Here is a 26131-nt window from a genome sequence, read left to right as displayed (position 1 = left end):
GCAGTTCAATACCACGTATATAGTTGTCCCATGAATTAATCCCAATCCCTTTTCCCTTTCCCATTCCCATTCCAAATATCTAATATCTACATGCCATTTATTTGCTTTGTCATTAGATTAAAAAAAAAAAAAAAAAAAAAGGAGAGAATCATACTTTTAAATAATGTGTCATCATTAAAAAATAAGCACGTTAATCGACACTTAATTAATAATCAATCATCTACAACAACCATATTATTTGGGTTAAAAAGTTGATCTCCCTCACGGGCAGTAGAGCTTACATACTAATTTTTAGAGAAATAGAGAAGAAAGAGAAAGAAATAAAATAAAATAAAATAAAAAACCCCGTGTGTACACTACCAGAAATTTTGTTGGAGGAACGCTCGAGCTTTGAAATGTATTTTGAGTAAACATAGTTTGCAGATTAGGATATAAGAACTCACTTGTTGAAGTCGAAGTTCACATGCTGTCGAGCTAAATTAGCCTACATATAACCTTGTCTGAAAATAATATAAGGAAAAAATATCACTGAAAACACAAGTGACAGAAAAAAAGGGGAGAGGAATATCATGTATGCCAAAAAAAAAGGAGAGGAATATCATGCGGAGCATACGAAGAAGCAGCCCCGACGAATCACATTCACACAGGTCCGTGCTGATGCGCTTTTGGAGTTGGATGAGCACGTTTCCCTGGCCGTCTAATCATGGAGCTGGGGACCCTTCAAGTTTAAATTAGTTCCGTTGGTTTCGACCGTTGATCAACGATCCCACGCTCAAAATTCAAACGTGGGAGGGATAGGTCATAGGATGACTAGGAATTCGAATTGGACGCGGAGGGGAAGGAAAAAAGTGTCCTACTCCAATAATACACTCATATTCAACTCAATATATAAGAATAAAAATTGCTATACAACAATTTGGCAACTGTTTCCCAATCAAATTATACATTAACCTGACAGTATTGCCCCTCTCTCCCAAAAAATTATGCAAATTACGAATATGAAATATTATTCACGCTTTCCTTTTTCTTTTAATTCTTCCTACCTTTCGGGATATCAAATTTAAAAAAGAGTAAGTGAAGAATACGAGCTAAATGCATTTTATTAACTATAGACCTAAATGCTTGTAAATATCAGCTACTACTTTAATGATAGCTCTGATTTTCGAGTGAGACTACATTACTCTATAGTATTAAATTATTCCGTCGCTTAAAGTCATTAGATCAAATTCAACAATTGCCCACTTTTCTAACACAATCGTTACATTTGGATCTAATGGCTCTAAATTACAGAGTATTCAATACTCCAAAATATATTTGATATTTCGCTTACTTTAATTCAATTTTTTATTTATTGCTTCATCTAAACGTTCTAAATACTTGAAAGTGTGTTTGACCGCACAGGACAGGACAAGTCGTGGACTTGATGGTTTTGTGAAAAAACGCGTGGGGCAAGACAACTAATAGTAATAATAATACTATTAGTTAATTAAAGTGAATATTCAATTGATTTTGATTAACATAAGTGCAAGGGCATTTTTGGAAGTTCGGGTCACCTTTCTTTTATTTAAAGTCCATTCTTTCAGACGCACACGTTGAGAGAAAGAACTGGACGCGCACACACGCACACAGAGGCAGAGTTTTTTGAATTAAAGAGAAGTTTTCTGAAAACATCGAAACACCGAAACAGAAAGAGGAGAATTGAGTGAGTTTTTGAAAACTATGGGAGACGTGATACTGTACGTGGAGGAGGATTTGAAAACATGCTCGGCAGTTTCGCTCTGCAGGATTTGCCATGAAGAAGAAACCGGAAGCTCCGATAAGACCATGGAAGCTCCCTGTGCATGCTCTGGAACTGTTAAGGTACACCTCAAAACCGAGTTTTGTTCTTCTTCTTGTTTTGGTTTTCTGAATAATCCCGAAAACGATTTATAAATCTGTTTTTTGTTCTCAGTTTGCTCACAGAGATTGCATACAGAGGTGGTGCAACGAGAAAGGCAATACAACCTGCGAAATATGTCTTCAGGTAATAACCAGCTGATCAGATTTTTCATTTTTGGCTTCTTTTCGAATTTCATTATCTCTTATTTTTGTATGGTGTTCCATATTTTAATTTGTTTTTAATATATATTCTAATTCGATGAATTGTTTTTTGCTGTTTTGCTTCGTGTTTACGTATTTCAATCTTCAAAAATGGGATTGGGTCCGATGTCGTTGTTGTTTCCAAGTCGATGAAACGATGTATGAAAACATCGTTTTCTGTTTTGTCAGGATTCTTGGCGTCTGAAATTTGTCTTTTCCCGTAACTTTGGTTTACGGTCGAAGTTATACTATTTGCTTCCTTCGTTCCGATGCAAAACTAAACAACATTTCACAATTAATGACGGAGTTCTGAGTGTTGTGTTAGGAGTTGTTATTGATATTGATATGTGCAATTTCCGCTTATGTTTTTATAGCAAAGAAGTGCGATATGACTTTTTAGGAGGTGCAAATAGTATAGCACAGTTTAAATTGGAAGAGAAAAATTGGGTTGATGAAATTTGACCGACCATAAAATATGTATATGTGCAGAGTTATGAACCAGGATACACAGCACCACCGCCAAAGAAGACGCAGATAGACGACTCAGCAGTAACAATTAGGTACGTCTCGTATCTTTAAGTATCCAGAATTAGATATATATAGTTTCAATTTTCATTTTTTCTATATAATTAATCAAATGCACGTTTAATGCAATATTGATGAATTGTATAATTGAATAATGAGGCAGACAGACTGTTTTGCAACTTGGTATAAATTCTAATGCTTGTATTAATAACATGGGAATGTGATTAGGACCACTAATTGGAATGTTTCTAAATTGCACAGATCCTTGATTCGATTTGATTTATGTTTAATATGTAATTGTTTTTGTGGTTACAGAGACAGCGTGCAGGTTCCGAGAAGAGAGCTGGAGGAGGAGGAGGAGGAGGAGGAGGAGGAGGAGGAGGAGGGCGCAGGAAGCCCAAGATTAGCAATAGAAATTGGCTACTCCTCTTCTCAATGCTCGTATGCGGCTGACAGAAGTGCATCTTGTTGTCGATCTCTCGCTCTCCTTGTAAGTTTGTTCTATCCAGATCTTTATGCACCATTATCTAAGCCAATATAACAGTCTGAAAGCAGCATATTCTTTTATATTGGCGATGGTTCATTTTAAATTAATCTAAATTGTAGAGATGTAGATTTTAATTTGGGTGCATAGAGAAGTACGTCTGCTCTATCCAACTTAGATAGGCCAAACAATCTATAATTTGGTCAACTAATATTTAGTGAAACAATAATAAATGCGTATTATGCAACCCACGACCATTGGCGTTGGAAAATATGTATTCAAGAATTGAATGAGTAGAGCATTATTGCTTGCTTGGTTGACCAAATTGGTCTCCATGTGGCAAACACGTATATATAAAATAAAAGTCGCAAGGAATTGACTTCAAATGGTGTTTGCCCGATTCAGACGGTTTTAGAAAGTTAATTGTCTCCAAAGGAAACATGCTTTTAACTATGTTAATTAACGATGAGTCTGAATTGCATTGCAGTTTACGGTGGTGTTGCTGGTGAGGCACCTCTTTGTGGTGCTTACCGGTTCCGACGAAGATTACCCCTTCACGCTTCTAACTGTAAGTAGCAGTACCTGCACAGCACCTACTACTCTTCATTTGGTTTCCAAATTTTCCCTCTAAAAATGTACTTGTTAATATATGATGTCGGGTGCTAATCTTGATTTGGCTGCATTTCAGGTGCTTATTATAAAGTCTAGTGGGATTATCCTGCCAATGTACATATTATTTCGAACAATCACAGCCATCCAAAACAGCATCCACCGCCAGTATCATCAATATCATCGTTATGAACAACAAGGCCCTGAAGATGAGACCGATAGCGAAGACCTGGCTGACAATGAAGAAGCTCAACAACATCATATAGTATGACACAATCTCTAATTGTTTTGTTTTTCCTTCCATTCATTTGTAACAAACAGAGACAGTAGAGAGCATCGTATCAATGCTCACCTGTCTCTGATGTATATACGAAATGAAATACTATCGATTCTTTTTTCTTTTTGTTTTCTTTCCTTCATTTAAAGATTTCAGGTTAAGGTTTCGAAATCAAATCCTATAAAGTTAGGAATCCACCAACCAAACCTAACCCAGAATTAGAAAAAAGTATTTAAGCAGGTTGAAGTTTAGAAACTCAGCAACCCGGATACAGGTCAGTTGGGTGAACAACCACTTTGATGATAAAGATAAATATATTGTAAACTAACAAGGAAACAACCGAACCAACAACCTTGGAAGCTTATCGGGTCCAATATCGGAACCAAAATGTCGACATTGCAACTATCTTTTACAATGGAAGAACCGCTCCCCTGGCGGAAACAGGAATTTGCCCAATTCTGGTGACGATGATATAGCTTAAACTAAAGAGTTGATCAATCCTCCCAACTAGAACGAAACGGCTTGAGGCTCAAAAATATGTACTTCCTCACTTTAGTTACACGTTCCCCAGAACCACTGGTAAGACAATTAGCAAACGCCTTGTGAGTAGCCGGCCATTCCCAAAATCTTCATTCCGAGTGCATACTCAAAGCTTGTAGAGTGCAAAAGAAGCCATCATTATCAACTTTCTTGCTGTAGTAGTCTTGCTCTATGCCAAACTTCTGTCAGGGAGTCCATGTCAATGCTTTTGGTAAACTCATGACTCGTCAATTTTGCCACAATACTAATCAACTCTTGAAAGCAAATGTTATCTCCAGATGCCTTCCTGTGTTTACCATATGTAGCCTCGAATTCCCTGGACTTGGCGGTAGCTTTTTTAAGGACGGAAATAGGAAGTCCTGTAGTGAATAATATATGTAGTAAGAACTACAATTTGCTAATGACTAAAATGAGCAATGCACAGATTCATAATAGAGTTTATTGCTTGCACGCTTGTCTAGTTCTCATAAAAAAGTTCCCAGTCATGCACATATTAACTGAGGGCAAGGTGCTTTTTTTTTTTTTTTGAAAAGAAGAGGGCAAGGTGCTTTAGATATACATTATATACATGAAGAAAACCATAGATGACAGCAAGATGGCTCAGATCTAGATCATGCCTCACAACCAAATGATTGCATTTCAATTACTGTTCTTGTGTTAAAGATGCTAGTGAGGAAGCAATACAAGACAAAGATACTTACCAGCTAACCGTGCAATGTTGACACCATAGCTTTTAGGGCATGCACCAGGATTCAACCTGTAAAGAAATGTAACTTCTTCCACACCTCCATCTCCGTTTCCAACTTGGCATGCCATATGACATAGTGAAACCTATCAAAGAAGCAAGGAAATAAATTAGTCACAGAACAATTTATAGCATCCGCATACAAGTGATCTTCTCACTAATCTTGTCAAAAGAAAATATAAATCAACCACAGAAGAATGAGAAAATACCTTAGAATTATTTTGATAATCTACAGCTAGTCGGTGATAATGGGTAGAAAACATTCCTCGGCACTGGACCTTGTAGATAAAATGTTCAAGAACTGATTCCCTGCCAGTTAAAGAGGACGTTTGAAGGTCGATGAGGAAACTAATTAAAAACACTAAATTTTAATTAAAAGGCAAAATCATTCACGAATATCTAGAATGATTGGCTCTTACGCAATGGCTTGTCCATCTGAAGTTGATGTTCCACGTCCAAGTTCATCCAGTGCCACCAATGAATTGCGAGTAGCTGAAGACTACAAACAATATTGAAATATATGTTTAGAACAATGAATAAATCATAACGCCATCTATATAATTTGAAATAACTTCAATTTCCAGTGAACTGATATACTCATTACACTTATGAGACATGGCACAAAATATCGAAACAAGTTGAGAATACATGATTTATGAATTTTCAAGAGAAAATGCACACATGATTTAAGAATTTTCTAGAGAAATGCATTCATAACCAAGATTAGAATCAGATGAAAAAATTTCAACCCACACTACCTAAATAATATATTTTTATGAAAAACGAGAAATCAGAACATACATTTATAACACTAAACTAAATTGAACCAGGTTGCTCTAAATAGTAATCTCACCAGCATTGTTGCAGTTTCTGAAAGCTCCGTCAGAAATGTACTTTGGCCTACCATGATATTATCTTTAGCACCCATACGAACAAAGATTCGGTCAACAGGAGATAGCTCAAAGCTCTCTGCAGGAACATCTGCTCCTAACTGCCGAAGAAACAAAAGCGAAAATGATCACACATTACAAGACAATGAATAACAAAGTAAGAAATTCAGACAATAAGAAAAGACTACCTTACCTGTGCTAAAATCACAGCCAAGCAAACCTGGCGAATAAGAGTGGACTTTCCACCCATGTTAGGACCAGTGAGAAGGATAAAGCTTGCATGGCCAGAACCTCCAATGGAAATGTCGTTGGATACAAATGTACCCTTTCCTAAAGAATCACTTCTAAGAACAGGATGGCCCAAACTTTTTGCAGAAAAACGAGGTACTTCATTAGTACATGATGAACTCATGACAACTGGCTGACAAGAGGGTCCTTCAAAATAATCACTTGCAATTGCTAGACTGATTAAAACATCGATTTCTGCAACATGTGGTGTCAATATCAGCAGTGAACATAATATAGACACTAAATACTAGACTCATGGACTTGTTTCTAGAAATGCATTTTTAGAATTTGTTTAACCAAAATGCATCGAAATTAACTATAGTTAAATTTGTTTAAAATGGACCCATATTTGTTACAATCACATAGCTACATCTATTGGGGAATCAATCACCTAGCAGTACTCTTATGTGTGTGTGTGTGTGTGTGTGTGTGTGTGTGTGTGTGTGTGTGTGTGATTTCTCTTATATTGCATACATAGCAGAATGCACTCACTAAAAAAAGGCAATTGACAAACTATGCTCCAGACTCCAGTCAATCCACCAAAGTTTGACCAAAATCGATCAGAACAAAGCAGACAATGCAGAGGGAAAAAGATTGCATACCTGCAGTCACAGAGACCAATTGTCTCCATTTAAGACGATGCTCGCAGAAACGTCCAATTAACCTCTGCAAAATGCTTTTTAGTGAGGACTCCTTATCAGTTTCAGCTTGCGAGAGCTCTGTCAATGACTTCTTGATATCTGGGGTCCAGTACCTCGAGAAACCCTGCATGTTAAACACAAGGAAGGCATGATCGTATTAATATAAAACCGTCAAAGCTACTTAATTCACCATTCCAAAGATTTTTCTAATTACTTTTTTGGACGAACGTAACTCATAATCCGGAGGAATACAACTGCACAGACTTTCTGGCATTTCCAATAGGTAAGAATCTTTTCCAACTGTGACATAAGTGATCTGCAACAGAGCAATGGAAGACCGAGTTACAAGATATAGTAACGTTTCTACTTAAAAGTACACTACTCAGAAATCAAAATGCCAATTTGTCTTCCATAGAAGTTCTTACCGATTTATCTCCCAGTAACTTTCTCTGTTCTTGGAGGTGTTTTGTTAAATGAGACTCTATCTCCTTTACTTTTTCACAAGCAGAGTCATACTCAATATCGACTCCTTCATGAGGTATTATACGACCTGAATTATTGGCTTCTACCCAATCAAAGGCATCCTTGAAATGTTTTAGAACTGAGTTGACATCAGGAAGACCTTTACCTGTAAAACAATGAACAATAAGATGCCAAGATTTCTTTAACAATGAAGGATGCATGCATGTACCAAAACAATGACCCTATACGAAGACTTTCTTATGGCAAGATATAAGATGTGAAATTATATCTTTTTGAAATGCAAAAAGCAAACAATACCCAGTGTCAGTAGATGATGAAGTTGTGCAGATTCAACATTTTCCAAGATAACGTTAAGAGAACAACATGTTTGAGCCATGAGTTCACAACCACGTAAAGCTGAAATAAACTCCTGAAGCTGTTTTTTTGCAGCATCCTCGTATAAAACCACTTTCTTAGCATTCCTTCCGCAAGCATTACTGCATCCAGTCACATTCAGTTACCGTAAATCATTCATTGGGAGCATTAGTAAGTTCTCCATAAGCATAAAATCAACTGATTCCTAGTTTTACCTACTAGAGAAGACACGCACAAGCAACCGCTCCATGTCCGGAAGCCTAGACACTGCTTTATGAAATTCAAGTGCATAAGGAAGATTAACTCCCTAGAAAGAAGCATATATAACATCTGCATGTTAGAAAGGCCAAGTGCTTGGGTATCCAGTTCAAGTCATCTAGATACTGTACACTAAGATTCAGCATTCAAGTGAAAAAATAAGAACCAGAAGTAAAATGTTAATATATTATGGAAGGAGTACCCGAAGACTTGCAACAGCATCCTGGCGTTGCTTTATTAATTCTACATGATAGAGAGGTCTTGCAAGCCATGTTCTAAGCAATCTCTTCCCAAATCCAGTAACACAGTGGTTCAATTGTGCATACAATGTCCTTCATAGAGCAATACATTATCTTAGAATTTGGATTGGAATAAAAACAAACCAGAAAAGCTTAAGACAATATGAAAGGTTTACCCTGAAGAGTCTCCATTTCTGTTGTTCTCAAAAATCTCAAGGTTCTCTAGGGCAGCTGAGTCAAGAACCATGTATGGTTTTGATACGGTATCACCAAAACCAGAACTTGGAAGTAACTCAAATTTTGCAAATCTGAGTATTGTCTCATCCAGGAAGGCCTGCTTTAAATAGAAAAGAGCACCTCCAAGAGCTGAAAGTGCACAGATGCCATTCTCACCTGCTCTCACCATCTCTGACAACACATCTGGCAAGCAGCCATAGCTATCTTCTTCTAAATGAGAATCACTGCCATGAAAACCGTCTTTCTTTGGAGAACCAGAAACATCTTGATCATCGGCACGCCTGTATATACTTCTAACTTCCTGAACAGTTCTCTCAGCATCCAAGAATTCCAATACTGGGACTAACTCATTCACTAGAGGACTTCTTGTATGCCTAATCAGCACTTTCTCTGTTTCAGGACTGAGTAGATTTGCAGGTTTTACAATTTCAACAGGCCTCAGCTCAGACAAGAGACAAGACAAGGCACTGCACTCTAGATCATCTCCAAACTGGTATTGGGAAAGAAATACTAGTAAAAAACATAATCATACATAACAAGCAATTCACTAAAACGACCTTATGACACATCTACATCAGCATCTTATGAAATGGTAATTAGGAGTAACAATGTCACAACTTGCCCCAATGATTATATATGTCCTCAAATAGCTAAAATATAATGGAAATGCAATGCATACATCCACAAACTCCGTCAGGCAGCAGAAGATCACACTATCAAACCTTTTACATTCATAACAGGCACAAATTTTCACCTATTATGCTTAGCGGTTACCAAGAACCCCTCTCCCCTCCCTCTCCCCACTGCTTTATTGAGTGATAATCTAGCCCAGTTCAGGGAGCAACTGTTTTATGTGCCAATATATAACTATATAATGATGAGAATAATCCAAGATAACTAAGAGAACAAGGTGAAAATGATGTTCTACGAGACTCATACCTGCCCAAGAATGACCCGGCTGGTAGCAACATCAACTACACAAACCCCAAAAACCCGCTCTGCATTTTCGTTTGCCAAATTCTGAGAATTTTCAGTCACTGCCATTAGATAAGAAGCATCAGGGTTTGCTGACAGCATCTCTCCCTCAGTTAGTGTTCCTTTTGTAACCACTGCACATATTTCACGTTTCACAACCTATACACCAAGGTAAATTCAGAAGTTAATACCATTTTTCTAATTAATAGCTCCAATATGGGTATCAAATTACAAGATGCAGTGGTAAGAATTATAACATAGAATATCAAATTAATCAGATGACAAAAATTCAAGGATACAGACCGACAAGTGAAAAATGAGCATACCTTATCTATAGAGCCATCCTTTTTACGACGAAGATCCATCTGTTCAGGTGTTTCTGTCTGCTCCACTACAAGAACTCGATACCCCTAGTCACTCAAGGCAGCTTAAATAAATCTCCCTCCATAGTATGAAAGAGGCTTCACATAGATGCTGAACTTTAGTAAAATAGAGTAAGACAGATATCTCCAAATAGAGTGACAAGAGTGAAACCAACCTTCCTAGCAAGTTTCTCCACGTTCATTGAGAAATTCTTCTCCGGAAATCCACAATGGGGTTGTTCACCCTAATATCAGGCAACGACAAATCAGTAACTAAAGAAAAACAAATAGGAAACACAATGGATGCATCCAGCAATCCTAACAATACAAAATCTCAAAACAATCAAGATAAAAATGTGAAACGAAAGAAAATACTATGTACCCACCCACAAAGCCAACACCAAGACAAAATTTCAAGCTTTATTACCTTCATATACTGCAGACCAAGTTCTTTTGCTCCTATATGTGCATCCATTTCAAAAAGTTCATAAAATTTGCCCATCTGCTCAAACAAAAATGAGATATTCATCATTTGACTGCAATAATGACCCTGAATTTGTGTGGCATAATTTATCATTACTTGGCTACTGGTAAGGACAAGCATACCTTGAAAAATATAACTTTGTCCATGTGCTTTGACTTAAACTCCCACCATTGTCTCTGAAATATTAACATGTCACTGAATTAAGAGTGTTCATAATAGTAAATGCCATAAAAACCCTTCACACCACTTATCTATCTAGAAGCAAGCAATTACCTGGCCACCTGATAAACTCTTTAAGAATCCGGGAGGTAAGTACAGAGTTCTTGGATCATAACTTGCATCTCCAAGGCTTCTTCTTTTGGCATCCATGCGCTGTCTGTTTCCATACCAAAGCAGTTGAGCAAAACACGTTTGAAATTGGGCTTCTACATGCAAACATTATCTAAATGCCTCCACAAGTAAAGCAACAAATACAGATCCATGCATACTAATGTACAAAAAGTTTCTTTTTTCATCATTGTCATACGCAAAACAGAAATACAGTAACAAATGTTTTCAGTATATAATTATATGATGACTGCAGCCTAGCAATACAACAAGCTTCAAAGTTAACAGTAACTAAAAATGGAAAATTACAAATTTCCAGACACAGCAATCCCCAATTCCCAACTGCCAAATAAAACAGGTGTACAGTGGGATGGCCCTAAAAACACCATTAGGAATAAGTATAGAAACTTACTCCCCAAGGAAGTGCAACTTCTCAGCTTCACGCAAGCTAAACCTTGATGAGGCATCACCAGATAAAACAGTATCCATACCATTAGTCGCCTTTGTCCCTGCAGTTAAGCAGATTCAAATTCAGCACCAAATAAAGCATAAACCAATTAAAGTTAATACAACTTGAGTATCCATTGACTGGCGATAAAAAAAAATGTAAACCTACAAAAAAGTTTTTAATAAGATACAAGTACATAGAATGAAGTATCTAACTGAGTCATATAAGAAAGAATAACTCTAGCTTGGCTTACATTCTCAAAATGTGGTAAATATACTTCTAAAACAGTCATAGAAGCACACATACATGGAAAACAACCATATTAATAAAGATAGACACATGAAAGCCCGCTGATATGTAGTAATTTTCCTAACAAAATCACATTTCTCATCTCCAAACAAAATGAACAAATAAAAGGCAAAATAGAGCACAGGCTCAATATGGCAATATCCTAGTACTTACCTTCAGCATTAGGGGTAGGCTCCGGTGACACACCCTTGAGGCCGTTCATACCCACATTTCCACCACACTTGGTCTTCTTAGCAGACCCCAAACTCCCTCCACCGCTCAATTTTCTTCTACCACCGGAGTCACCCCGCTTTCTTTTGTTTGTGTTCGTGGGAACCACATCATCTTCCTCATCCTCCAATTCCCTAAGCTCCTCTTCATCATCACCAACCTCAGCAACTAACTCTTTGTCCCCACTCTTTCCCCAATCCTCATCGCTCGAATCATCATCAGCTACACCGTTGCTGTCTTCCTTATCCTCATCCTCCATCACCATATCTACATCCACATTGGTGGGAGTTGGCAAAGGGCCTCGCCTCAAGCGCTTGAAAATCTTCACGGTTTCCGGGACCCACTCGATCTTCTCCATTTCCAAATCCAACATTTCTTCTTCAGCATCGTCGTACTGAACTAAATGCTTACCACTGTGCTTATTGAAGCACTTGACATAACCTTCGTACCAGCTCTTATCCAACGGCCAGTAAACCTTGATCCTCTTCCCGACAACCTCGTGGCCGTGGGATTTTTTGGGGCTGGTCTTGGAGCTGGGCTTGGAATCGAGAGGCGAAGGGGTTGTGGGGCTAGGGCTATGACCGGGACTAGGATTCGGATTAGGGTTTAGGGTTTGTCTGGAAAAAATGGGGGTAGATTTAGGGATTAAGGTTGGTTTGGAAGAAATGGGGGTGGATTTAGGGTTTTGGGTTTGCTTGGAAGAAATGGGGGTAGATTTAGGGTTTTGGGTTTGTTTGGAAGAAATTGGGGACGGAGTGGAAGTGGCTTTGGAGAAGAAGGAAGTGATTTGGCGCTGTGGGTTGACCAGTGGGGATTGGCCGTTGGTCCGACGACGCGACGCCGACATCGCCGTCTGTGAAGGTGTTAATTTAGCGAAGAAGAAGAAGAAGAGAGAGAGAGACAAGCTTACTGAGGGGTGTGAAAATGTGGAATCGCGGGAAGTGTGAGTGAGAAGAAGACGGAAGGAGGAGGAGTAGTTTGGAGATTGTCGAATAAAAGAGAGGAATGTTTTAATGTGGCGGGAAAATCAGCGAAAATTGCCCGGGAACTCTTACGGGGGTCGATGTTTTAATGTGGAGGGAAAATCACCGAAAATTGCCCGGGAACTCGCATTCTCCCTCCGTCCGCACTCAGCAGTCTGTTCCTCGTTCTCCATCATTTTAATTTATTAATTTTAACGAAAAGTTTCTAGTAGTATTTATTCTAAAGAAAATTATATTTTTACATTAAAAAGTTAATTTTAGTACTATTTATTTTACTTTTTTTTTTATCCTTATTATTAAAATTCAAAATTTTCAAGCTTTTCATTTGTTTTCTTTTTTAATTTCCGTTTCGTTGCCTTCGCTTTCGCGGTTTTTAAATTGGGCCAGCTTTATAAAATTAAATCGGGCCCAATAATCTACAAAGTCCTCGTCCACGATCAAATACAATAACCAAAGAAATTTATCCGATTCCCCACCTGAATTTTTAAGAGATATTCAACTTACCATTTGAAAAAGAAAAAAAAAATGTAAGCAATCTGTCACCTGAATTAATAATTGATTACCCTTTTTAAACTTTTGTGCGTGCGGATGGTCTTCTTTTATTCGTGTGCACTATACGCGACTTATATATTTTTTTAGCCACATTAGAGTATTGTTAATTTTTATTGGGTTAAAAAATTAATTGGAAAACCAGTCCAAGAAGAAACAACCCTGAAAAGACTAATATAGTCATACAAACTTTATATACTTCTACATAGAGGTGATCAGCATCACACTCATTTAAGTGAAAAATTGGATTAAGTTATCAGTGTGTGGTCAATTGCAACTCATTATTAAGTACGAGTTGATGAATTTGATTTAATTTTTTTATTTTATATTTTGAGAACTTAGCCAAATGATCAATTACCATTATGTCATCTCTAATTGCTACATTGTCACATTAGCTGGATAGTTGAGTATAATTTTGTTCTATTCCACAATCGAACATTTTTATTTCCTGACCATAACGAAAAGTAAAATTGGGCCGGGCCCAATTTACCAACCAGTGGTTACGCCGTTGCACTCAGTTATGATTCAGCAGTTTTGTTGCTGGCCTGCTGCAACTACAAACTCTACATTTCCTTCCACTTTATTCACCTAACTTTGAATCTCCATGCTTGATAGCTGAAAATCTCAATCTACCAAAAACTACCAGAAGGTCCATTCATGGCTGCCCAATGTCCCTATTTCTAAGAAGATCCTCGTCTTCCGTCCAAAGCCACCTTCTTTACTCTCAACCGCACCCAGCAACACCACTTTTAGATGTCTACCTACACTGCCGCTTCACCACCGAGCTATGCTCTTTCTATCAGGGATGAGAAAGACGGCGCCGCCGAGAGCAAGTCTACCTTCCTAGTAGTAGCTCTTTGCCTATGCCTGGTTTGCTTCATTCCCATCCTCATCGTTATCTCTATCATTCTCATTGTCAAATTCCATTTCTTTTGCCACACCCCACTTCACTTTTTTTTTACAAGAAAAACTACTAACTAGACCTACTACAATCTCCAATTTTACAACGTCAATGGTTGGCATTGTATATTGTGATAAGATTAGGGGGTTTATAGTGCCACCGCTGGTGGTTCGAATTCAGGTGCTAAAACTGATAGCGAGGACGAGGATAGGGAGAGTGTTCATGTTAGTTCTAGTGCGGGCCTGGAAGAGGTCGACATGGTATGCAAAGTGATCGACGAATTGTTTGCTTTAGATCAAAACATAGAGGTGGTCCTTGATGAATGCGGTGTCCATTTGTCCCATGATGTGGATTCTCCTTTGTTGGAGAAATTAAGTTGCTGTGGATTCTCCTTTAATGATGTTACGTAGACGAGATCGGAGATCATGAATGTGAGATTGAGATGCAGCAGCCAGTCTTGATTCCAGTTTCGCCTAAAGTTCTCGAGAATAATTAATTCCAACAGTATAAGGAATTAGGGTTTCAGAAAGTGTGGAATTGATCCAAATGAGGATATTTTGATCATTCTCATACCAAGAAACATACTCTGGATTGATGAGAGAGGTGTGATTGCCAAATCATCCAGTAGCATTTGAGGCGGTAGAGGTGTTGATCCATCAACTATGTCGGTGAGATTGTAACGACGAAAAATTGGAACGAACAAAGCACTCCAAGTGAGATAATTTGTGGTTGTGAGCTTAATTGGCACCATCGATCCAATGTTCTGAATCGTGATGGAGGAAGTTGTCGGAGGTGTGATCGTGACAGAGGAAGTCATCGGAATAAGTTGATGAACTCAAGCTGTAAAATCATAAGAAAGAGAAGCAGAAACCGCCATTGATGGGCAAGGCTAGGATTTTAGAGATAGAGAAGTTGCAGATATCGCAATCGTGATCGGGGAGAAAGAATAAGGAAGAGATTGCAGACGGTGAAGCGTGTTTAGATTAGGTCGTGAGACAGAAAACGGTTGATACCATACTGGGAAATAATATTTTCAATGATTGAAAATAATATTACATGCATATATACAAGTATTTCCACCAATAAAACAAACACCACATTCTAACTAACTAAAACCAACTATAACAAACTATCCAATATCTAAGGAAGATCTTTTTACATCTGCATTTACATTTGTACCCTTAATAGGGAAGGTGTGGAATGAGACGGTTGATAAAGGATTTAAGCCTGATATTGTTGTGTATAATACGATGCTCAGAGGGTAATTGAGGGGTCACAAGAGGTTGATGCTATCAAGTTGCTTGAGGTCATAAAAGCCAAGGGCCCATCTCTCAACGTTAGAAGCTAGTGTTCTAATTCAGGATTTTTGCAAGAAAAAAAAAATGAAATAAGCAGTTGACTCTTTTTATGAAATGCAAGAATCTGGCTGCCAACTAGATGATGTTGTTTACACGTGCTTAATCGCAGGATTTGGAAATCAAAAGAAGATGGAAACAATTTATGAATTGTTGAAAGAGATGAAGGAAAACGGTTGCACTCATGATGGGCGAACATACAATGCTTTGATTAAAGTGATGATAAGGCAGCAACGAATGCCAAATGATGCAATGCAGATATACAAAAAGATGATTCAAAATGGCATTGAGCCATCAATATACACTTATAACATGATCATGAAGTCTTATTTTCATACGAGGAATTATGATGTGGTTCGTGCAATATGAGATGAGATGATTCAGAAAGTGGTTTTACCTTGATGACAACTCATATACTGTTCTCATTTGAGGTCTTTTAAGTCAGGGAAAATCAGGAGAAGCTTGTAAATTTCTAGAGGGAATGGTCAAGAAAGGAATGAAGCCTCCTCAGCTTGGTTTAAACAAGTTTGCAACGGACTTTTACAGAGCTGGGAAACCTGACATTCTTGAGGAGTAAGCGCAAGATGAAGTTTGATGGTAAATTTGAAGTCTCCAATGTCTTTGCAAGGTGGGTTGAGATGATGAAGAAAAGGGTAAAGAGAAGAGATCACTCGACCTTAAAAATGGTGAAATAACGGACGAGGCATCATGGTTTCCAACTGATGCCATTTCCTTCCATACCTGCTTAAGTTTTAGCATGCATTAACAATTTGTTGGGCATTGAAAAGCTACAATTTATGTTGTATATTATCATAGTTCGTGCACATCTTTATTGTTTGCGTATTTGGTGTTGTAACTGGTTCAGATTTTATATACTTCAGCTGTATCACTTGATTTGTTGCCTATGCTAGCCTATATGTTATGAGACATGTTATTCGTTCCCAGTCAATTGTTTCCCCATTATTCTATCCCAATATTGGAGGAGGTTTCAAGTTTGAAAAACCCTCCTCCATAATTTGTTAAAAATAAATGTGAGGTCATCTCTAATGCACTGAAAATATGAGTCAAAATCATTTCAATGCACCAAAAACTAAATATGAGTTTCAGTATGAAATTTGAATCCAAATGGTACAGAAATTGAAGGGCCAAAATTTAAATCCAGGTAGCCATTGGACAGTTAAGATTCCTGCAACGCGAGGCCTAGGTGTCGAGCACTATGTTATATATTCAGCCTCTTCTTTATTTAAAAAAAAAGTGAGGCCCATTTCATATTTTTCTTAACAAATGATATTATCTACATTAAGGGGTGTGGGAGTGGGCTTAAGCCCCACAATGGGCTAGCAATAATGTGGGTCAAACTCACATTTGGTGAGAATCGAACCTAAGACCTCTCACTTACATGTGAATAAAAATATCACTAGACCGTAGTACTAAGTGGCGGGCCCACTTCATATTTGAGTCAACCAAATCTGAAGCCCAATATGGGTTTTCATTTAAGTCCTAACTCAATTTTTTTTTTTATGTTTGGGTTGCATTTTTTGTGTGTTTAAACCCAAATATGAGAATTTGAGAGATTTTAATGGATTTATAAATTCATGGATTTTTATGGAGTTTAACTGATTTGTAGATATTCTATGTAAAATTTTGATTCAATTCCCTCGAAATCTCATGGGGAGATGTGAGATTTGTGGATGCTTAAAATACACTACAAAATCTCTTCAATTCCCTCTAATTCCTTAACTTTCCCAAATTCTTTAAAGAGTAAATTGTAGCAATAGTGTTAAACCCCACCCCCATTTTTCATCCTATTTCTATTTTTCCCCTAGAACATATTTGTTATCTATCAATTTAGTCCCTTATTCTCTTTTAATCCTAACCCTTGATCTAGAAAGGCTATTGATCTTAAACTGCCATGTGGCAGCTCTCAGATCCCTCTTTCCTTTCATCTCTGCCCGAAACTCATCTCAGAATCTCAATGCTCTCTTTCTTTCGGTTTCTTCTCTCTCTCTCTCTCACACTCTCTAAGCTCCGAGAGCTTCTCTCTAGCTTTCACCTCACTTCCCTCACAAATCAAACCCAAAAAACCATATATTTGGAATCCTTGAGACCTAACGAACTCAATGGTACCCTTGCATGCGCCATCTGAGCACCGTGGGCTTTTCTGCCATTGAAGCCGAGAGCTTCAAAGCTCTAACACGCGAACCCAGGTGAGGATTGTGTTCCTTCTTCAAATTTCTGGGTTATGCATGTTGGTTTTATGACAAAACTCAAGGGTTTTGATCTCAGTTTTTCTCTGTGCTAATAATCTAGCTCCGACGACGAACTCTGACGAGTTCGAGGTCCATCTCTTCCCAAAACCTGCTGCAGTGCGTCCAGGTGAGTTCTTAGGTATATTTGTGAAGTTTTAGAACCCCTTATTCAAGCCCTAACTCTTACCATCCCTTGTGCATGCATGTCCGGTTCCGACGACGAACTCCGGCGAGTTCGTGAGTGTGTGTTTGTGCAGTGTGTACGTTGTGCAAGTGTGTGTGCGTGAACCGTGTGTGTGTGTGTGTAAGTATGCTTGCTGTGCGTGTGTGTGCTTATATATATATATGCATGCTGTGCATGCGTGTGTTTTATATGTATGTATCTATATATATATGTGTGTGTGTGTGCATGCGTGGGAGTGTGTGTGTTTATATATATATATTTATGTGTAAATGTTTGGTGTGTGTGCCGTGTGTGTATAAGTATGGGTTGGGCTCAAGCCCAAACCACCTCTTGATCCTAACCTATCCAAATCCAAGGCCCATTTCCATTTCCTAGAATTATATTGTTGGGTAGTTTGATTAACTGTACGTTCTTGTACTTAGGGACACTTATCGCAACGTTTCTGTCTTCACTAGTGGCGCAGCTTTTGATGGAGTATCTGTGAGTGGACCACCTTCGAAAAGTTGCATGTTTTATTGGTAGAACTGCATAATTTAATAGCATGCCTTGCAGAATTATTTGAATTGAGGATCGATGAATTTATGCTACGAAGTTGTATTTTAGAGATGAATTATGTTTTGTGCGTACCTAGTGAACACTATGCCGCCTGGGGCGAGGATCTGGTGTTGGCATTGAGGCCGGGAGAAATAATCCCTAGCGAAAGGCTGAGGGACACGGAGACAGGCATTGGGCCGGGAGGGAGATATCTCTGGCTACGGGCACAGAGACTAAGGTGCAGGCATTGGGCCGGGAGTATTATTATTCAGTGCACTCACTAGCAGCACAACTTGTATTATGCTTTTTGATATGATTTTCTGAGATTGATTTGCAGAAAGATATATGAATTGTTTTATGGCATGCTAAAGGTTTCTGAAAAGCTTATCACTTATTATTCTAGTAGTTTTCATTATTAAACTGTGGGGGTTAGTATGTTCATAACTGTTTTCATACTTTGTATGTATATAAACTTGGTCCACTCACCTTTGTTTTGCGCCCCCATTCAGGTCTTAGAAACGAGGCATAGAATCCCGGCATTAAGGTACTTCCGCAGCGGCATCTTCGAGTCCTCTCGGGGTAGGACCTACTCCTTGTTCATTCAATCTTATCTTAATTCTTGTTAGTGACTAGGTTTAGTTGTATGCTCTGAACACGTTCCTAAATTGTTAATTCATTGTTTTTAAATTCATAACTCGTATTTATTTCTTATTCCTAGCTTTTGTATCAATTAATGGCTTTCGTCACCCTCGGGTGTCGGCCAGCACGTGTCTACCCTGATATTCGGGGAAATATCGGGGTCGGGGCGTGTCAAATAGTCCCTCTACTTTAATCAAATTGGAGCAATAGTCCTTCAACTAAAAATCCATTACCATTGGTCCCTCAACTTATCAAAATGTGTAGCTATAGTCATTTTCATCAATTTCGTCAAAATTTTGTCAAAATAAGTTATGTTGGAATGACCATTTATACAATTAGGGTCCCTCAACTCATCAAAGTGTGTAATCATGGTCCTTTTCGTCAACTACGTCAAAATTTTTGTCAAAACGAGTTATGTTGGAAGGACCATTGCTACAATTGAGTTAAAGTTAAGGGACCATTTCTCCAGTTGAATTAAAGTTGAGGGACCAATGGTAATGAATTTTTAGTTGAGGGACCATAGCTGCACGTTTTGATGAGTCGAGGGACCAATGGTAATGAATTTTTAGTTGAGGAACCATTGCTCCAATTGAGTTAAAGTTAAGAGACCAAAACTAAAATTTACTCTTCTTTAAATTCTAATTCTAATTGAATACACTTGGAATGTTCTAAACTTATTTAAAATTATAATTGAATACACCTGAAATGTTATAAACTTCTTTAAAATTCTAATTGAATACATTCGAATTTCTAAGGATTTTAATAAATCATTTTAAAATCATGATTGAATACACATTGAATTTCAGAGTATCACTTAAAATCTTGATTGAATACCCCTAGATTCATTAAAAGAATTAAAATCCCGCAAAAACCCAATTGAATATACCCCTCTTAGATTTGAGTATTTTCGTTACAGTTAATCTAATTGGACATAATTTATTTAAAAAAAGTATTATGCATAATAGGGAACATATAAAAAGAATTATTGGCTTAAACCTCAGAACAAATTAATGAGGATTATGTCATGAGGATTTTTTGGCTCCCTTTAAGCCAATCTTGCAGCGGGCCATTAACTACCAATGCAAGAAGAAACCCATACATAAAACTATGTGCTTGTTTTTCAGTTAATCAACAAGTTCTTCTCTTGGTCATTTTATTATTTCCTAGCTGGCAACGGAATTAAGCTGCTTTATGGTCTGGACTCTGCATGGAACCTACGTGCTCGTTCCAAAACATTAGTCCCCACAGCCCTAATGCCATATGTCGATCGACAGAGATTATCTTTTTAACAAGCGCTTCATTTCTGTTTTTCGATTTACTGCTAGTCCAATATTTCTGTGTGCTACCTGTAACATCCCCAATTCCGCAAGAACCCTAGATGGAAAATTTTGGGCGTGGTGAATGCAAGAAGCCAAAAAGGAATTTTGAAGACTGATGCCCTTGAGTATTTAATATCCAAAATCTACTTCAAGATATTGAATTTATATACAAAATTCTCTATCAAAGAAGCAAGAGTACTCGGATATCAATATATCAGAAGGTAATAAGGACATCATAACATTGTTTTGCCCTAACTCGAACGAGAAGATGAACAAAACTGACTGCAGACTACAAATTTAGCGGACAAAATAAAAATAGCTAATAAGAGGCGTAAATTCCCATCATCCTTATGCGGCTCACATATATATATATATATATATATATGTATATATATATATATTCCTCCTCTTCTTCTTCAACAGGTCATTCATTTCTCCCACATCTTTCTTCTTTCTTCTTCTTGTTCATAAGTCTCTCACAACTTTTCTTTAATTTTACAAAATTCATTCATTGGTTTTATGAATAAAGCATCTCCCTTATGATGGATTGTTTGTTTGTTTGTTTGTGGCTTTTTTTTTCAAATTTTTAGATGACCTTCTGCAGTTTGATTTCAAAGAATTTAGTACTGTAGCATTATATACTTACCAATGAATGCACTAGATAATACATATCATGATCTATACTACATATGAGGTATGTTATCTTTTAAATTATGGTAATTGATTTCATATTTGCTCTAGTTCAAGCAAAATAAGGAATGAACGATTGAGAAACTAACAAAAAAGAGGATAAAATTGAACAGGATGATTTGACAAAGTTAGATTTCAGATACGTAGGTCTTGCAAAATCTCAATGAGAGACCAAAGAAACTCAAACAATGATACGAGAACTTCTTGTACTCATTGATCAAGCCCTAGAAAATCATCATCAGTCGTTTTTCTTTTATATATTTGTTAATGCTCTTTCATTAAAGTTGCGTTTTTTTTATGTATGTGCGTACTAAATTATTAAAATATTCAACGTACACTAACCAGTTAATCCAATTCTCATTTTTGCAATTTGAATTTTTGCGGTAAATGAATGTATTGAATGTGTGCCAGATATATTCTTAAATATGCATTTCCTGCACCGCAATTGTTATTCAAATTATAACATGAAACAATAGTTACTAACGAGAGAAATTTGATTTAAACTTTTGAGTCTATTTAATAGCATACCAACAAATTAATAAAGACATGTTCTTTATTTAATATGGTTGAGAGATTTTATTCTCTAATTTTTTTTAGAATTCTCCAATTTTGTTATGCCTTTTAAGAGAGTCCGCTTTTACTCACTCTACCGGAATGAAAAGAAAAAAAAAAGAGAAAATTTTCTTGTGATTTAGAATGAACCTTTCTTGGTGGAAGAAATGAACGATTGGCTCATGTTTGAGTATGATGAATCGCTTCGTGCTGGCCTGTTGCACCATAGCATATAGAATAGATCGAGGAAGCAAAGCAACCATTGCCTACTTGTCAGGCTAGATTCCATCCGATCTTGTTTGACTGCTGGGCAGTTAAGACGCGGTGGTTCTCTAAAAGCCGTACTCGTGATGTTGTTTCTATATGAAAATTGTGTGAATTTAGTTAACGGCGGCTATCCTGCCATAAAAATTAAAAATATTGGATACATGTAAGTATTGTAGTTAAATCATAAACGTGTGTTAAAAATACTACCCTATATATATGTTGTTTTATTGGACTCACAATTCTTGATGTTCGAACATAAGATGTAGTTCGTTTTTGTTTTGTTGATGTCTTTGATTGGTGAAGTATGTCAAAATGTAGTTTTTTTACTTTCGTTTGACCTTTTTTTCATGGCAACTTGGATGATACGTAAAGTTGTTTGTGGCTAATCACGATTCGAAGACCCAATGAAACTCAACCCATTGAAAGTGTTCATGAGGCATGCTTTCTTTGTCTTGCTGGTAATTCTTCTTTTCATTATTCTAAATTAATTTCGAGCTTAATTTCACTGTTAGCACTTTATTGCAAATATTATTCTAACTAGTAAAACTCCATGCAGGCAACTTGCGTGTTAGTACTTGCTTGCTTATTGATCAGCATCATCAAGCATATCGAGCATAGTTTACAGGTGAGCTTAATTAAAATAACCTTCACAACTCATTTATTCGTTAATTTATTTATAAAATATCTACATTATTTAAAACTTGTAAACCTTTTTGTTTGAGTTTCAGGTTTATAATGTTCTACCGGGTTCCCCTCACATTAGGTCAATGATGAGCCTTGTTCTCAAGGACTGCAAAGTGGCATTCATCCTCCTCATTGTAGTGATTGGTATTATGGGCTTCTTCCTTTTCAGTTATATTTTCGTAATGCGTAGTTCGGGAAGATGAGAGATGCATCTGTGTAACACATTGATCAAGCAAATGGAGGCCACCCAACAAGCAGAGAGAAAGAGCATGAATAAAAGCCTTGCATTTGCTACTGCAAGCCATGACATTCATGCTGCTCTAGCCGAAATCACAGGTTTGATTGACATATCTAAAGATGAAGTTTCCTCGGGTTCTGAGTTGGAGACCAATTTAAGGCAGATGGAAACTTGTGCTAAAGACCTATTTGGTATATTGAACTCTATTCTGGATACGAGTAAGATAGAAGCGGGGAAAATGCAACTTAAAGAAGAGGAATTCGATGTGGCGCAACTTGTTGAAGATGTAGTTGATTTGTATCATTCTGTGGGTTTAAAAAAGGCATAGACGTGGTGTTGGATCCTCATGATAGCTCTCTTATTAAGTTTCCGCATGCGATAGGTGACATGGGAAGACTAAAGCAGATATTATGCAACTTAATGAGCAACGCCGTCAAGTTTACCTCGGAGGGACATGTCACAGTCCGTGCTTGGGTGGAAAACCCCAGTTTTAAGAACTCAATAGCTGCTTCTCGCAAGAGCAATGGTGTTGCAAGACAATTGTTGTACTTGTTTAACAAGAACAACAAAGCCCAAGCCGACATGGGAAGAATGAAGCATGATCCAAATGCTTTGGAATTTGTATTTGAGGTGGATGATACAGGAATGGGAATTCCAAAGGAAAAGCAAAAATCAGTGTTTGAAAACTATGTCCAAGTTAACTGCTCTTGGAGAAGGAGGCACTGGCTTAGGACTTGGCATTGTTCAGTCTTTGGTAAGCAATCAACATTGCATTAATTTCATGTTTATATTTTTCCACTAATACTTATTTTCCTCTCAAAACTCATTTTCTCTAACCTTTCATCTCATCATATTTATTTTTCAAGTGGAAATTTCGACTTTAGCTAGTTTGCTCTGTGCTGTATGTAAAAGGTTTTTCTTCAATGATGATATATAGTTTCAATACAGGGTTTCTTTGGTTAATGTCTTACATGGTGGACCGTGGTTAAAGATGTTTTTTAACGGCGGAGATTGCTCAGTAACAAATAATGTACTTTAGTTTTTGAAGAATATTGTGTTTCTCTACAATGTGCCTATTACGATTTTGATTTCTTGGGAACATGTCTTTATAGTTTATACATGTTGATATTTTTTGAAATGCTGCATTATATGTAGGTACGTTTGATGGACGGAGAAATAGGAATTGTGGACAAGGAGATGGGTGAAAGAGGGACATGCTTTAGGTTTAATGTTCTGCTAATTGTACGTGATAATGTCTCCAAGGATAGCAAAAAAGAAGTGGACATTGATATGGGATTTGGCCCATGTACTTCTGATTTGGGGACAGTAGCCACTCACACTCCGAGTACTCCCGGATTGAGCATTCACACGCCAAGCCCCAGCTTGAACATTCAAACCCCATCTAGTACTCCTAAGGTTGATCGATCAGGGTCTTCTGTCGTCTTGTTGATTAAGAATGAAGAGTGTCGCAGAATTTCGCAAAAGTTCATGGAAAACCTTGGGATAAAAGTATTTACGGCAAAACAATGGGAGCAACTTTCTCATACTCTAGAGAAAGCAACTAAACACAAGGGGGGCTACCATTCTCGTCATCACAGCTCTTCAGGAATATCCGAGTTGGGTTTGCAAGATTGCTTGAGCAAATCCACATCATGCAACTCTACCAACAGAGTAAAGGAGGTGCCTTTGATCAGCGCAATGGACAGGAGTGGAACCAAAAACAATAGCAGCTACAATAACATGCTCCCTCTTTCTCTCTTTAAGAAGACGAGTCTTCGGGGTGCAATGAGCTTTGTATTAGTAGTGATCGATGCCACAGCTGCACCCTTTTCAAAACTATGTAAGATTGTGACTGAATTCAAAATGGATCATCACCAGAATAGTTATAGGAATGGTAATTGGTGCAGGGTTGTTTGGTTAGCAAGTCATAGGCATAGCATCGGCTTGAATGATCATGATATGTTTGATCCAGATGACGTAATCAAACACAAGGCGCTTCACGGTAGCTGTCTATACGAAGTGGTAAGACTTCTTCCAGAGTTTGGAGGTGCATTACCCAAGAGAAGGGCCACATTTCAGCAGCTTCCACACCAGGATGGAAAAGCGTTCAGAGCTCTTGCTAGTTCCTCAATATCACATCATCATCGGTCGTATAATAATCAGTTAAATCATTCAACCGACGATGAAGTTGAAGTATTGCAAGACCATAGTAATACTGGTGGTTGTTCAGGTAATGAGACACCTCGCAAGAAAACAAATTCACCAACGCTGACTCAACAATATCTGTCTCGTGTTGGCTCCGCCACATCAAGAAACTCACAAATTCCAGGTCCTCCTAGTGATCAAACACAAGAACATGCCATCGATCCGAACAGGCCCTTGATTGGAAAGAAAATTTTGGTTGCTGATGACATTGAATTGAACCGCAAGCTAGCTCATATTAATTTTACAAGGTTGGGTGCAACTGTGGAGCTTTGTGGAAATGGAAGAGAAGTCGTTGTCCTCGTTCGCGGTGCTCTAGCTAATCAAGGAAAACATGGATTCGATTATATACTAATGGATTGTGAGGTAATTATTTCACTCCTCATGGTTGATCAATAATTAATGGTTTAATAATCCAATCGTTTGGTGAAGTGATTTCGCACTTCTCTTTTGGGGGTGTGCTATCCACACATCCCATTTTACTTCTCACATATCCCTTGATAATTTATGTCCATTAATCTTCTTCAATTCATTTGATCCGACGGTTGAAAATTAAAAAGGTGTGTGAGAAGTAAAATGGGATGTGTGGATATCACATCCCTTGTTTTGGATCAAAACTTAAAGTTGATGTGCTTTTTGGTTGGTGGCAGATGCCGAAAATGAATGGATACGAAGCAACAAGGCATATAAGGAGGGGGGAGGAGCCTTGTAATCTTCACATTCCGATCATTGCATTGACTGGTCACGCATCGGGAGAGGAAAGAAGACGGAGGATGGAGGCCGTCATGGACGATCATTTGAGCAAACCGTTTAAAAGGGAACAATCGCTTGAAATAACGAAATGCATTGATGATAAAACAAATTGAAAGAGAGACGTTAATAAAGTATAGAGAGGAATATGATGTTATATGAGCTCACTGTTTTTAAGGACAAAATAAAGGGTAAAATGAATAGTACCAGGATTGATTTTTTAGTGTAAAAATGTAATTTTTCGTTAAAATAAACAGTACAAAAAACTTTT

At 37.6% G+C, this 26131-nt stretch overlaps 2 protein-coding genes and 2 pseudogenes across 2 annotated transcripts; 3 read left to right on the top strand and 1 right to left on the bottom strand.

The window, feature by feature from the left end:
* The first annotated feature begins 1400 nt into the window (after positions 1-1400).
* Positions 1401-4096, top strand: LOC103432632 (uncharacterized). The gene is made up of 6 exons (XM_008370830.4): positions 1401-1860; positions 1952-2023; positions 2569-2639; positions 2920-3094; positions 3576-3656; positions 3777-4096. The coding sequence occupies exons 1-6, from the start codon at positions 1720-1722 to the stop codon at positions 3966-3968; spliced, it is 732 nt and encodes a 243-aa protein (XP_008369052.3). The 5' UTR covers positions 1401-1719; the 3' UTR covers positions 3969-4096.
* A 157-nt stretch (positions 4097-4253) lies between these two features.
* LOC103408170 (DNA mismatch repair protein MSH6) lies at positions 4254-12933 on the bottom strand. The gene is made up of 21 exons (XM_029100453.2): positions 11708-12933; positions 11210-11306; positions 10744-10846; positions 10593-10646; positions 10414-10488; positions 10163-10231; positions 9951-10034; positions 9589-9783; positions 8589-9139; positions 8376-8505; positions 8131-8222; positions 7859-8037; positions 7504-7706; positions 7293-7394; positions 7040-7202; positions 6343-6632; positions 6113-6250; positions 5679-5758; positions 5469-5568; positions 5216-5345; positions 4254-4873 (listed from the first exon to the last, which is right to left on the bottom strand). Exons 1-21 carry the CDS (start codon positions 12609-12611, stop codon positions 4656-4658), a joined length of 3957 nt encoding a protein of 1318 aa, XP_028956286.2. The 5' UTR covers positions 12612-12933; the 3' UTR covers positions 4254-4655.
* Positions 12934-14049: 1116 nt separating this feature from the next.
* On the top strand, positions 14050-16247 carry LOC103408169 (pentatricopeptide repeat-containing protein At3g62470, mitochondrial-like; annotated as a pseudogene).
* Positions 16248-17333: 1086 nt separating this feature from the next.
* Positions 17334-26050, top strand: LOC103432686 (histidine kinase CKI1-like; annotated as a pseudogene).
* The last annotated feature ends 81 nt before the right edge of the window (positions 26051-26131 follow it).

Source organism: Malus domestica, chromosome 03 (assembly GCF_042453785.1).
Source record: "Malus domestica chromosome 03, GDT2T_hap1".
Classification (NCBI taxonomy): Eukaryota; Viridiplantae; Streptophyta; class Magnoliopsida; order Rosales; family Rosaceae; genus Malus; species Malus domestica.
The sequence above is the reverse complement of the archived record's forward strand: the minus strand, read 5'-3'. Positions and strand labels throughout refer to the sequence as shown.

Coding starts and splice junctions, on each gene's coding strand:
- LOC103432632 (XM_008370830.4), top strand. CDS start 1,720: ATGGGAGACGTGATACTGTACGTGGAGGAGGATTTGAAAACATGCTCG. Junction 1,861..1,951: donor CATGCTCTGGAACTGTTAAG/GTACACCTCAAA, acceptor TTTTGTTCTCAG/TTTGCTCACAGAGATTGCAT. Junction 2,024..2,568: donor CCTGCGAAATATGTCTTCAG/GTAATAACCAGC, acceptor GTATATGTGCAG/AGTTATGAACCAGGATACAC.
- LOC103408170 (XM_029100453.2), bottom strand. CDS start 12,611: ATGTCGGCGTCGCGTCGTCGGACCAACGGCCAATCCCCACTGGTCAAC. Junction 6,251..6,342: donor TGGCTGTGATTTTAGCACAG/GTAAGGTAGTCT, acceptor TTTCTTCGGCAG/TTAGGAGCAGATGTTCCTGC. Junction 5,346..5,468: donor ATTATCAAAATAATTCTAAG/GTATTTTCTCAT, acceptor CTTCTTTGATAG/GTTTCACTATGTCATATGGC.